The 13,601-nt window shown below is 43.1% G+C and overlaps 1 protein-coding gene across 1 annotated transcript; it reads right to left on the bottom strand.

Moving 5' to 3' along the window:
- Nucleotides 1–560: 560 nt before the first annotated feature.
- Nucleotides 561–12,995, bottom strand: RTCB (RNA 2',3'-cyclic phosphate and 5'-OH ligase). Its single transcript, XM_074871322.1, has 12 exons — nt 12,812–12,995; nt 12,598–12,676; nt 11,839–11,906; nt 9,972–10,071; nt 8,559–8,715; nt 7,784–7,940; nt 6,515–6,674; nt 5,333–5,508; nt 4,541–4,729; nt 3,508–3,618; nt 2,708–2,827; nt 561–1,642 (listed from the first exon to the last, which is right to left on the bottom strand). The coding sequence occupies exons 1-12, from the start codon at nt 12,902–12,904 to the stop codon at nt 1,535–1,537; spliced, it is 1,518 nt and encodes a 505-aa protein (XP_074727423.1). The 5' UTR covers nt 12,905–12,995; the 3' UTR covers nt 561–1,534.
- Between the last annotated feature and the right edge of the window lie 606 nt (nt 12,996–13,601).

The raw sequence follows: 13,601 nt of genomic DNA, 5'->3' as shown, positions 1-13,601 counted from the left end.
GAAACAATTCCACTGGAGAAAGAACGGAAAAACAAGAAACTGTAAAGTCAGACCCACAAGGACTCACAGCAGTGACTATTACTGCACATGCTGCTTCTGAACCTGCAGCAAATACAGTATTTGAACTTAAGAAACCAATAAGCACAAAGTGATTAAGACAGTGAAATGACATTACGCCTCCTCAGATCAACAGGTTTCAGCTAAGATCCTAAACTTCAAGGGATATTTCACCAAAAAGCACTCGAGTCCATCAATCACTTCTGCTCCTTTTACACTAGTTCCTGGCAGGGCTCCACTCTTGCTCTGAGGTTTTATTTGACTCCAGCCGCCCTCTTGTGTCTGCATACAGGCTTACAAACACTCTTGTCATAACCAAGAGAAAGCAGCACTGCATTGCCTTTCTCCTGAATCCTGAAAGAATTTCTGTCATTTGCACGTTTCTTTGCAAGATCCATCAGCTAAAGTCAGAAAATGTGCTGAGTTTCAAGCTTGTATATGTACTTAAGAGTGGTCAACAGACATTTTAGTCACAGAATAAACATGACACAGACACACTCCAGTATCCATCTTCCCATTTTATTTGTAATTCCCCAAATGTCCTGGTAGGGATGGTCAGCTTCCCCTCCAGTCTTGGTTAATGAATGTAGAAGAAACATCAGATGTCACATCGTACTGGGCCTGACCCTACAATTGGCCTCATTTAAACCAGAGCTGCAGGACACAGTGAGCAGTATTATCCAATCCAACTTTTACACGCTTAGGACTTTGCAAAATGTTGGGATTAGCACGTTAAGTCGTTAAGTCATAACTTTTACCGGGCAAACAAAACCTTTCAAAGCGACATACTCAGTCCTAGGAGCATTTCCACAAGACTGTGGAACACCTACCCATACTGAGCCAAGGTGCTGCGTTAAATGGGAGAGGGTGAGGGAAGAGGGGAGGGCTGTGCCTCAAGCCTAGCTAGTGCCTCTCAATGCAAGTGGGAGAGCACTCCCAACTCGATTTCTTACCCAACTGCCACAGAACATGCAACAGTACAGACTATGCATAAAGGTATCTTCAAAGAGAGCAACCTCACCCTGTCCAGAAGCACTGTACCCTGCCTATCAGAGTACCTTGATATGCAGAAAGAGCTCCAGGTACTCAGGTGTGGAGACAGCAAGTCTGATTCATACACCATCCACCATGGAGGTGGTCTTGCAGCACAACAATTAGTGACAACACAGGCAAGTCTGAAGTCCTGCCTATGGAAACATCAGACAAATGGGAGAGGGACTGCATATAAAAAAAAAAGACTTATTTCTTTGCCCTTTCCTCACAACAAAAGAGCACCATATAACAAGAAGCAAGAGGGGGCATTAATTATGCCTAGGAGTTGTTAAAAATAGGGGTATCCTCAACTGTTGTGTTTCCAGAACAGGGATGTGATATCTGAGCAACATACAGAGTCCAAGAGGTGTGGGAAGATGATGGTTCTAGTCAGTTTTGTGTAAGGCTTGGAGATGTCCGTGCATTTCTGCTGCCTTGTCAGTTCCTAGCCTTTTATAACAGCAATAGGTCTCAGTTTAATGGCTTTCTTACTGATACCAGCTGCATGGCAGGTGTTAACCACATCTGTCACGTTCTTGTAAGACTCTGGTGCCTGGAAGGGGAAGAGAGAAAAGAAAAAAAAAAAAAGGACAAGACAAAACTATAAACAACCCTAAGTCACGGGAAGTTAGATGTAGGTTTTTGATATCCCCTATTCTCTTTGCAAAACCAGAATCATATGAATTCAGGGTGTAGAAGTAGGTGAATATACTGATATTCTGGACATGTTACATATCTAGGAAATCTATGAGACACTTAGGTTTCTAAATAAGCTTTCACCATATTTCAAATAAAATACTAGCTATTTTGGCTCAGTTTTCCCTATATTTTCAGATAATCCAGTCCACCAGCATGTAAGAATGTCAGGCCTCATTATCTGGCAGGAAGTCCCTCCAACTTCCTCCTTACAGATAGCCTTTAAGATTTATCTTCACTGCCCCTTAGAAACAGGAATCGAGGTTGAACTCTAGAGCTTCTCCCTCCAGCATTTTGACAAGGAAGCTGCTCTTTGAATAGAGATTTTAATGCAATCAACACGTTTGTACAACACCAACACCTGTAACAGCATAGTTCCAAATGATGAACACACTTCTATGAGTGAGGTAGTGAACAGAAGAGACATTCTATCATGTTAATGCAGAGGAACTGGAAGTCACAATATTCAAAGTTTTATAGTCATTCAGAGTTTTTTTCTTGAGCAAATATAGGAATTAATCTTAAAAGAGGCAGATCTCTCAAACACTGATAATAATCTACACAACAGCTGCACTGTAAAGTAAGTTTAAAGCTGGGAGAACATAATTGAAGAAGAGAATCCATAAAACATAACTACCTTTGTGATGCTCACACAGACTTCTCAGGGTTGATCCCTATCACCAGGCAGAAAACACCATACCCCCCAAAACCTGTCAAAAGGCATCTCCCTAAAGATTTTAGGAATAAGGAAGACTTCACATTATTTTCCAAAAAAATGGATAGCTCTATCAGGAATCACACAAGCTGTAGATTTAAACTACTAGTGATCACTTAGCACTGCGAAGAATCAAGTCAGCAGGGGTCATCCAGCCAAGGAGCAAGACCTCCTTTTCCCTCTCAGATAATGAAGTAGTAAACTCACTTCTTCCATGACCAGTTTGGGAGAAGCAACACGGATGGCAATGCCCATGTCAGCCAGCTTGTCCAATACATCCTGGAAGTCCAAGTTACGTCGAGATTTGGCTCGAGACAGTGCACGACCCTAGACAGCAGTTTTGTTAGTTCTATATTTTGTAGCATTTTGGAAAAACAGAACTCTTTCTTATTAAACAAAACTATTATTATAAGTAAACACAGAGTGGCTGAGAGCACAGTTAGCCATGAAATGGGAAATTAATTTAGACTTTAGGTGATGGGCTCCTGCAAAACCGCACATCTGGTATGATGGCTAGGAAGGTTCCGTGTGTATAACATACCAGTCTGCAAGTCTCTTTTTACCCAAACCACTTGTCAGACAATGTTCAGGAGTCAGCTATTTTCTTCCTCAATCATCCTGTCTCACACTGTAAATAAAGGGAGGAAATACCTTCTTCTAACTACGGAGGAGTTCTATATGGACAGCCTCAGCACAGTTAATCCTTGTTAGCTCAGAGATATCAGAATTTGGTAAAAGGAGCTCATTCTCCCCACCTTCATCCTAACATTTGCCTTGTATAAAAAGCAGCACCTCTTAAATTTTCTGCAGGAGTAGTCAAAACTATTCAGTAATGGACAGAGAGGACTTCTATCCTACAGTCTTCCTGGGCTAGGATTACTGTGGCAAGGCTACCCTCTACTTGTATGACCAACAAAGGAATCACACAGTGGATGACCCTTGAACAACCTTGTTCTCTGGATGACAGTCCCATTCCAATCCCTTTCTGAAATAACTTTTTGACTTACAGCTCCATGGCAAGTAGTTCCGAAGGTCTCAGTCATGCCTTGCTCTGTGCCAGTAAGAACGTAACTACAGGTGCCCATAGTCCCACCGATCAAAACAGGCTGTCCAGTCAGCTGTGGATGCAAACAAGTATTAATTCACCAAGAAAAAGCCTAAAAAATTCATTCTTAATAAAAGTCTGAGAGGAACCACATCTCCAGAAAAGGAGGTCAAGTTCATATTCTTTCAAAGCATCCCTGCTTGCTTGCCTCAGGTGCCTGGTATCAAGGACTGGAGAACTGACTGCGTTGAAAGTTGTAGACCAGCAGATCAAAACACTTGTGTCCAACAGACAGACAAGGCAAATCACTGAAACCTGCCCTACATACAAAACACTTCCCTTTGTGATTGTCCTGGTTTCGGCCAGGATAGAGTTAACTTTCCTTGGGCTGAGAGGAAGCACAGCTAGAGGGCCTGCTGGATCAGTCACCGGAGTATTTCATATCATGTGACATCATGCTCAGTATATAAAGGAGGTGTGTGCTCTCTTTTTTTCCACTTCCGTTTTTCTGCTTCTGGTCCGTGGCGGGATCTTTGATGCAGTTGGGACTGCTGCTGGGGACAGGATGCATACTGGTCACCGGGTACTGAGCAACTGCATTGCATATTACCCGTTTGGACTTCCTACTGTTGCTGTTGTTTTGTTACTAAACTTTTTTTTTTTTTTCATTCAACCTACAAATTCTCCTTTTTTTTCTCCCTCCCCTATTTCACTGGGGAGGGGGGGGGAAGAAGTAAGCGACTGGCTGTGTGGTGATTGCCTACGAGCAGAGTTCAAACAACTACAGTGATCTTTCAACCACTGTGGGTGTGGAGCTGAAGAGGAAGCTCGGTGTCCCAAAGATCTAACACACAGACAAGCAGAATGTTGCCATCCCACTGGGGTTCCAGTGCTGTTAGCTCAAAAAACTCACAGCATCTTTATCTCTGTTAGGGACCCTAAAACTGTCCGATTCATCCAGAATTCTGATTTCCTTCTCCCACAGCTAAACTTACTTGATAATCAACAGCAATAAGAGGATGGTGAGGAGGAAAGGCCCTGGTTGATCCCTTTCTGTGCACCAGCAGAGTCCTCTCCTTTCCATCCACTACGTGTTGTTCCACTTTGGCGATGTTGTGAGATACATCATAGATAACATGCATATCAAGGTCATCCGGGGTTGTGTTGAAGACTTTGGCAAAGGCCTAAAAAGAAAGCAAACCAAGACCTTAAGTACAAAAAGGTATCTGCTGTGTATTTGTGGAAGATTTACGGTCTTTAGGAATCAAAAGCAACAAATTTGGTTGAAAATGTTTCTTACTGATAAGTCAGCGACTTAAACACTTGATATGGCAGGTAAGAAATTTCAGTCAAATTCAGCCACAACAGAATTGAATACAATAGTGCTGAGTGTGACAGAACTGGACCATCTAGATTGTTTATCTGCCCACTGGCAGCTTTAATGCTGGAATTCAATCAGGTATCAGCCAGACAAATTCTTCAAATTTGTCAAATTGACAAATGGCTTCAGCAGTGTAAAAACAACTTTCTTGTATCCTCTTCCAGTTTGAGGCATTTTCAAAAATATTGCCTAAGTGGCTTCTGCAAGTACAATCCAATGATGTTGAGAGGTTTTAGATGGATTGCCATGACTGCAGCTTTGTGTAAGTCTCTTCAGAAAACACAGTTAAAGAAGCACAAAAATGAAAATGACTTTAAATACTGCAGCTACTGCATTTTCTGTACATCTGGGATAAAGCAGGAGATCTGTACCACAACATCTGCATCAGAGACAACACTGCTCCCACCTGTCTTGTTAGAAAAGTCATAGAAGAGCGGTTGACCCATGCATAGTTTCCAGCAGCTGCCATTCCCTTCAAGTAATCCTGTCCCTCTGTGGAGGCAATCCTGGCACACGCCAGCTGGCGATCATTCACTATGATTTTGTCCCGTTTCATAGCTTTTTCCATAGCCACCAATGCATCTGGAAAATGAACACAGTAAGTCTAAGTGACTTAATTTTGTTTCAGTGTGAGAGATTTACATGGCAGTCTATAATTTACATTCTAAAACTGAACACATCTATCTGATGGTCAAACCTATGGCTTCTTCTCAAATGCAGAAGTGGATCTGTGGCAGAACACCATCAACTGTTTGCAAACAGCATTCCCCAAGACTGTTTTTAGAAAGAAAAGTTAAGAGGCTCAGGTGTACCAGAAAAAATTCTCCACTTAGACAAAAGCAGTTCAATCTGGTGATAATTCTAATAATGCGAGCATTTCACTTGGGTTCAAAACAATAAACACAGATGTAACACTTTTTTATGACCCAAGAATTTAGTTTTTTTTTTTTTGCTGCAGGAATGCCTGCCTCTGTTACCCCAGAGATTACAGACTCACTGTCCTAAGCAGAGTCATATAAAAGACAGCCCCTCAACCAGACAAGAGCATTCAGTGAAAATCTCAGGATTTCTGGAAGTTGTGCAGTCCTATCACTTGCTCAAAGCAGCTCCAGCTAGATCAGGTTGCTCAGGGTCTTATTCAGTCAAGTTTTGAGTATCTCCAAAGATGATGGTTCTAAAAATCTCTCTGAGGAACCTGTTCCAGCATTTGACCACTTTAATGGTTAAAAAAATAAATGAAAATTCTAGTATTTTTATATATAAATATAAATCTATAATTTCCCATGTTCCAGCATGAGTCTGCCAACTCTTACTGTATCATCATGTGGACTCATAATAGCAAGATCAATACCCTGCACAACCAAAGACAATTAATGCATTGGCTTTAAACTTAGCATTGCTAAGAAGCTTGAAAACACATGCAAGATCAGGCAGACAAAATTCAAGGCAATCCCTGTCAACGCAAATCAGAATAGACTCAGCAACTACACTGTAAGAAATGCTATTTGGTGCTACAGTTTACTGTCGATGACAAGACTGTACTGAGGAGTTTGCTTCACTCCAGGTACCTATGCCAGTCAGTTCATACCTGTGGCAACCTGGTGGCCCAGACCTCTGCTGCCACTGTGGATCATCACGCACACCTGCCCTTTGTGGTCGATTCCCATCTTCCTGGCAGCGTATTCATTGTAAATGTCATCCACAACCTGGATCTCAGCGTAATGATTTCCTGCTCCCAGGGTCCCCAGCTGCCAATCACAACACACTGATCAGACAGTGCTAATAAAGTAGCCTCTGGGAGCACAGGGGAGAGCTACAGGAATATGGGCAATAGGGCAAATTGCTACAGCAAAGTTTTGGTTTTAGAAAAGTTTTTCCAGGAAAAAAAAGGAATCCCCATATAGGCTGAAAGGAAGTAGAATACAGTAGCATGATCACTGTCCTCTTTGTTGAGATTTATCTTTTGCTGTTGGAACTAGATTGTGATTAAACAAAAGGACCAGGATCTACAGACCGTGCTGCCACTTTTTTCCAACTTGCTTAGGCCTTGTTGAAAGATGGGAAGAGTACAGAGTATTGAGAACTCATCTTCAATTTGTATAGGCAAGGCAGACATATAGTCTTATACTTGGTGATAAGTCCACAAGGAAGTTACAACATCCTGTTAGTTTGGTACTTAAAACCTTTCAGGAGATTAAAGCAAGATATTCCATTTCCAAGCCCAAACTTTTTCAACTCCATAACAGATGATCACTTATTTGCAAGAAAAATGTGAAAATGGAGGACATAAGATTATTTCAAGGTTAAAATGCTATAATCTTGCAGCACCACAATTCCTAAAACTCAAGAAGTCATTTAAAAGAAAGCTTTACAAATGGTAGCATTAGTATAGCCATCTCAAAAGTGTTCTACCCAGAGCATAACATACTACGTATAGAAATGAAATCCAACACCTGAATTGCAATTCAAAGTTACCAACTAGTTTCATTTATTATGATATCCTTCCTTGCCCTGATATTAACTTGCTGAGCAAACAAGAAGAAAAGCTGCAGAATAACTTGCCTGTCTCTTAAAAATAAAATATGTCTGGATGGGGAAATGCCATCAAACATGAATTCCAGTACCAGGTGTTAACTGATGAAAAACTGATGGCCCCAGGGACCTTGGGCTGTTATCTTTTCCCTCTCTTACTATTCTGTCAAGAATTATTCAGAAACAGCCCCGCCATCTCACCTTTCACCCCACCCAGAAATGCTAGGCAGAGTTTCAAGAAAAGACACAAAATTAGAGAACTACCCACTAACCTTTACATTTGAACCCTGGGAGCATTCACAGCTCTCCTAAAACTTAACATTACCTGAGGCAGGCCCCTCTTCTTTGCTCTTGAGGAGACCTTGTTGGGGTCAGCCTGCAGCATTCTTCCATATTCCTCACAGTGCTCCTTGTCCTCTGCCCAGGCATAGCCTTCCCGGAGAGACCAGTCCACACCCATTTCCAGTGCCTCTTCCAAATCCCTGCAATTATCAGACACCTACATAAGGTGATTATCCTTGGGAATACTCTTAACTCCACTAGATATGGCTCTGAGCATTCTGATATAACTTTATTGTTAGACTTGCCTTCAGAGTTAGCCCTCCTTTGTGCAAGGAGTTAGATGAGATGACCTCAAGAGATCCCATCCAACCTAAATTATTCTATGATTTTATGATCAGTCCCCAACTCCCATAACAAGAATTTAAACTTCTTAATACTTCATGAAAATCAAGATCTACAAATATATGAAGTTTACATAGGTCATTACTTTTTTCCTTTTCATTTTGTGGGGAATATCCTATTTTCTCTGTCACGCCTTTCAAAAAATACTTTTACATTCATGGAGGTTTTCTGTCAGAAGAAATGAGAACCTTTCAAGAACTTTTAGATATTTCAGGGTTTTAAATGAGAGAAGAAACAGCTGACTTTGTGCATTGATGATTATGCCAGTCCTCCTAGTGAAGCACATACGTAAAAAGAATGTAAAGATGTTTAGAATTACTTCTTCTTTCTTAAAGCCTCCCACTGATGAATCTTTCATACAAATAAACACCAGAGATGTCCTGTCTAGTGATATGCACACACAGTCGTTCTCTTACTTGGCATTCATGGGGATTACACCTTTGGAGCCAACACCAACAGGAATGTGGTCAAACATAGCCTGGGCAAGCTGTTCCTTCACAGGCTGCACATCATTTTCATCCAAATTTGTACGCAGTAAGCGGACACCACAGTTGATGTCAAATCCAACACCACCTAGAAGTGTAGAAAAAGCCATGGAGTTAATAAAGTAAGCGTGCTGATGGTGAGCACTTGCTGAATATTCACCTTAAATCAGCGTCCCTGTTGACAGGGATTATGTACTGAATGCTGTGACCTTACTCCTTTCTGACACAATACTGGGAAAAAAGCAGAACTGCAATAAACTTCGTTTAAATAGTTACATAAAACCTCAGATTACAAGACAGCCAAAAATGTGACCTTGCAGAGAAAACGCTTGAAAAGTCTTAAAAAAAAAACCCAAATAGTTTTTCAGTCTCCAGCATGTGCTCTACAGACATAGCTGTCCAATCGCCTATAGAGCTCTGTGTTTACAAAGTTGCTCCAGCAAGTGGACAAAGAGAAGTAGACACAACTATAAAATATACTGTACTGTCCACAGAAAATAGAGAGGATGTTCCTGTTCTTCTGCCTAAGGTCAGAAGAAACAGATCTTAGCACGGCTCCCTGATGCAAGATGTTCTTAAAAGAAAGTCCTGAAAGCAAGTCCTTTTTGAATGTTCACTGGAATAAATAATAACTAGTTATAAGTGGTAAATACTTAAAAGGAACATTAAACTTCAGTGCTTAGTGTTTTGCTTAACTCTTGCTATTTAATAAAAATAAATACTGCAGGGCAAGGTCTAATGTGAAAGATCAATCATACCATTTTTAGTATGAAGGTGCTGGTATTAACTAGTGTTGGCAGGGAATACCAGACTAAGAGATCTTGGGTTTGAGTCAATAAGGAACTGCCCAAAGCAATCCTGAAACATGAGTATAATGTTTAATGACAACCACAAAAGCATCTCCAGACCATCAGTAAGTAAAGACCCAGGTGCTTATTAAAAAGACAGACATATTTTAAGGTCACATCTTTAATGAAGTGTAGAAAGTCTCAAAAGATGTTTTCAAACATTGCTCAAAGAAAACAGTCAATTCTTTATCAACCTGGTGAAACCCAAGTTCAAAGTCTTGTGTTCTCCCTTCAAAACTGAGGGATATCACGAGCTCAAGCCAAAAAACACAAGGGCAATTCTCTCTGTACTGTTTAGATGTTTTCAGTGTAACCACCTGCTCCACAAAGAATAAAGATTATGAGTACAAGAATTAAGCACCTTTTAATTCCCTATAATTCATACATTTTTTGCTTTGATTCTGTACATAAAGTACTGTAAAGATCTGACATTTCAAAAAGCATTTCTATGCCATCCCAGATATTTCTCAGTGCAGGTTAAGTCAGTCATCCTTACCTGGTGAAACTACTGCTTCAGAATCATTCATGTCAAAGGCAGCCATGTTGCCAATGGCAAACCCATAACCAGAATGGACATCTGGAAGGCCTATTGATCTCTGAAAGAGAATGAAGGAAATTTTAAAGTTTTATTAAACTCTGTGCTGCACAGTCACCTTGGTTATGCTTTGCCTTGTGGCAGTGATTGCCACATGTGCAAACAAATAGACCAAAACCAGAATGGATGATCAGATGTAGATGGAGTAAATGCATCAATTCAGCTAAGTATCAAAACTCCTGCAGTTACAGGACAGTCAAAAAAAAAAAAAAAAGGCAGAGAGAAGCTCTCACTCTGAAGCAAACACCCAGTGGTTAGTCAGCTGAGAAGTTCCTTTGGCTTCATTGACCAGATCTCAACAAAACTTAAGAGAAACCGAAACACATAAATGTAGGAATTGTGATCTCAAACTGAATTCTAACCTAGTTTTTTCTTGGACTCAAGAGTCCTTGTATTCAAAACTTATGCAGGCAACAGCTTATGAGTAGCATAAAGCAGAGACATAAGAGTGAAGATGAGTTTGTCTTTACCAAGTTCCATCTAGAGACATCTGCAATATTTAAATACTGTAAATGTAACAAAGGAAGAGTTCAGTGCTATGGAATGGAATCGTAAAACAGCATTTTCTCTTCTGAGCTATGTCACTGAACACTGACCAAAGACTGCACCCTGTAAGCAGGAAAAAGTCATCCTTTAAGGATAATATCCTGATAGGATAGGAGCTGTGTTATTTTAATTTATAAAAGAACTCTTTTTCTTGAACCTTTTCATATTACTACTAATTAAATAAATAAGAGCAGGCCTCTACACAGCTCCACAAATCCAAAGAATATCTAGCCTGGCAAATTTAGATTAGGACACCACAAATAGCACTCCACAATCTATTTAAGCAAACAAAAAAAAAACCACCCCAAACACCCAGAAAACTCAGAAATTGGAACTTTTCAATGTGTGTTAAACTGTTATCATGCATTAAAAAGAACAGTATTTTTCAGGGGGCCTCTCCTTGTCATCACCAAGAAACCTCCTGGTTTGGAAAGAAAAAGTTAGGGTTTGAACAGACAGATGGTCGTAACATTTCTCCTATGAACTACCAGCCAAAATTCCCAGGTTGCTATTACTCTACCTCACCCTCTTTTTGGTTGACCACAAAGGTATTTTAACAGTGTGATGGGCTGCCTTTTACTACAGACAGAAATTCAAAACTTTTGCCAAGTTACCAAGAGAAACAATTAAAAAAAAGAAAATTCTGTTATTTGTTGCTTATTAATATATGCAATATTGAAAATGAAAAAGATCATTTCTACATTGTACTTATCACTTCTTAAAAAGTGATTCAATCTAGTATTTTCCCCCGCATCATCATATCTGATGCTTTGCTTCCAAAAATGCATGAGGTGATGGAAAAGAGTGTTGAATGCACGAGGAGGCTCACTACCAACATTAGGGCCGCAACAGTAATACAGACAACAATACCGCCTCTCCTCACTTCTTCATGCATTATACGTCAGTAGAGGCAACTCAAAACCAACAAATGGACAATATGAACAAAAGGGGAAAGGTGGCTCAAGCAAACTGAAACAGCACAAAGCAACACTAAAAAAACTTCACATCAAAAGGCAGTCAATGAAGCAAGTGGATACTTCCTTTTCTGACAACTTAGTTTTACAGCCTGCACTCCTTACTCAGACAAAGGTTCCTACACAGAGGCTGTCCTGAAAAGAACTTTGGTACATACCCCTTCTCACAGCAGAGTTCCCAGTTGGAAGGCAATATTCACTGGCAAAGAGGAAGAGAAAAAGAGCAATTCTCCATAGGAGTTACTCACATGAACAATGCCGGGTAATGCTGCCACATTCCCAATCTGTTTCATAGCAGGCAAAAAGCCACCTGCACCTAAAATAAAGAGAAAAAAAAATGTAAATAATCTGATAATTCACCACAGTAATAAAACGACGCACTTTCTAAAGAGCTTGCTCAAAACACTGGCAAATCAGAACTCAGCCACCAACAAGTATTTTAATCTGGTGAGAAGCACCTATCATTATGCACGATCTACAGTTTCATTAAATATTATTCTAAAATCTTCTGCTGTCTTAGTGCTAATGCAGACCAATGTGTGTCAACAGCAGAGGTGTGTTACTACCAGCCCAGCTGTCAGATCTGGATCCAGCCCTGCGCTCTGGCCCTGCACAGTACAAACAGGCCTGGGCTATAGCCCCCACCAAAGTAAGCTCTGAGAGCAGGGAATGCTCCAGAGCACAGAGGGCAGCCAGCAAGGCTGTGCCCACCCGTCTGACAGGACGTGCTACAGCTGCAGGTGACAGTCCTGTACTGCTTGCCAGGCCGCAGTAGCTGGCAAGGCGAGAAAACTCATTCCCATTTGCTGCCTCTGCAGATCTGCCAGGCATGACACACACCGGGCCTTCGTCTGCTGCCTCTGCTATACCCTGGTCCCTTCAGCGCTCACGGACAGCGTGGCTTGAACCCAGTCGTTCAGCAAGGCCTTTTGAGGCCACGGCAAGGAGCGTGTGAGGACACCCGCCGGGGTCAGAGGGCCCACCCCGCTCCCCCCTGCCGGACGCACCTCCGCCGCGGCAAGCGTTGCGCAGCTCCTCGAACATCAGCTTCTCCAGGGGGTCGTTCACGTAGAACACGCCCTCCACCTGCGGGGAGAGCTGTTAGGGCGGCTGGCACTGCGCCAGGTCGGGCCGCCCCCCCTTCCACCGGGTGGGCCGCCCCTCACCCCTCGGGCACCCAAGTGCTCCTGGTTGAGCCCAGCCCCCACCCCCGCCACGCACGTGCATGTTCGGCACGAAGCCCTTCTTGATCCGCCAGCAGTTCTTGTCAATCTTGTCCAGGTACTGCAGCTCATCGTTGTAGCTGCGGCTCATGATGGCGGCGGCGGCGGCGGCAACGCTCCTGGTCGGCAACTCGGCGTCAGCGCTGCCGCCAGCGTCTGGCCAATGGCAAGAACCGACGGCGGCCGCCGAGGGTCACGCCACCTCCGCCGCGGCAGGCAGCGCACAGGAGCCGCCGAGGGTCAAACTTTCCCTGCGGCGGCTGCCGGCGCCCCCTGGCGGATCGGCCGCGGGTCGGCCGCTACCCGGGAGAGGCGCTGCCGCCACCGGCCGGCTCCGCGCGCCCCGGCAGGGGCGTCCTCAGGGGAAGCCGCTTGCTGCTTTCGCCTCCGTGGCGGGTCAAAGACCCTCTCTGGCCACCCGGCTTGCTTACGCCCTGTCACTCCTTCACTCCTGCCTCAGGCCGGGCGGGGCACGACGCCATGAGGCCTGGAGATGCTTCAGCGTGGCAGAGATGCGGGCTCGAGCCCCCCAGCTAAGTCCCATGCCAGGGCCGCCTCCCACAGCAGTGGAGTGGCTGGGACAGCCCAGGCGAGGCACCCGGTACCCGTGGGGGTGACGGCATAAAGGGAAATGCAGGCCATGCTGGGGCGAAGGAGCTCAGGTTTGTGCCTGGCCACCTCCTCCGTCACGCTGCATACAACTCTTGGTGTGGCTTTGCAGAAGGAACATGTGGTTCTTCATGTGCCTGTGGCTAATGAAAGCTCTGTGTGCTGTCCCCCTGGGGCAG

This window comes from Strix uralensis, chromosome 5, assembly GCF_047716275.1.
Source record: "Strix uralensis isolate ZFMK-TIS-50842 chromosome 5, bStrUra1, whole genome shotgun sequence".
Classification (NCBI taxonomy): domain Eukaryota; kingdom Metazoa; phylum Chordata; class Aves; order Strigiformes; family Strigidae; genus Strix; species Strix uralensis.
The sequence above is the reverse complement of the archived record's forward strand: the minus strand, read 5'-3'. Positions and strand labels throughout refer to the sequence as shown.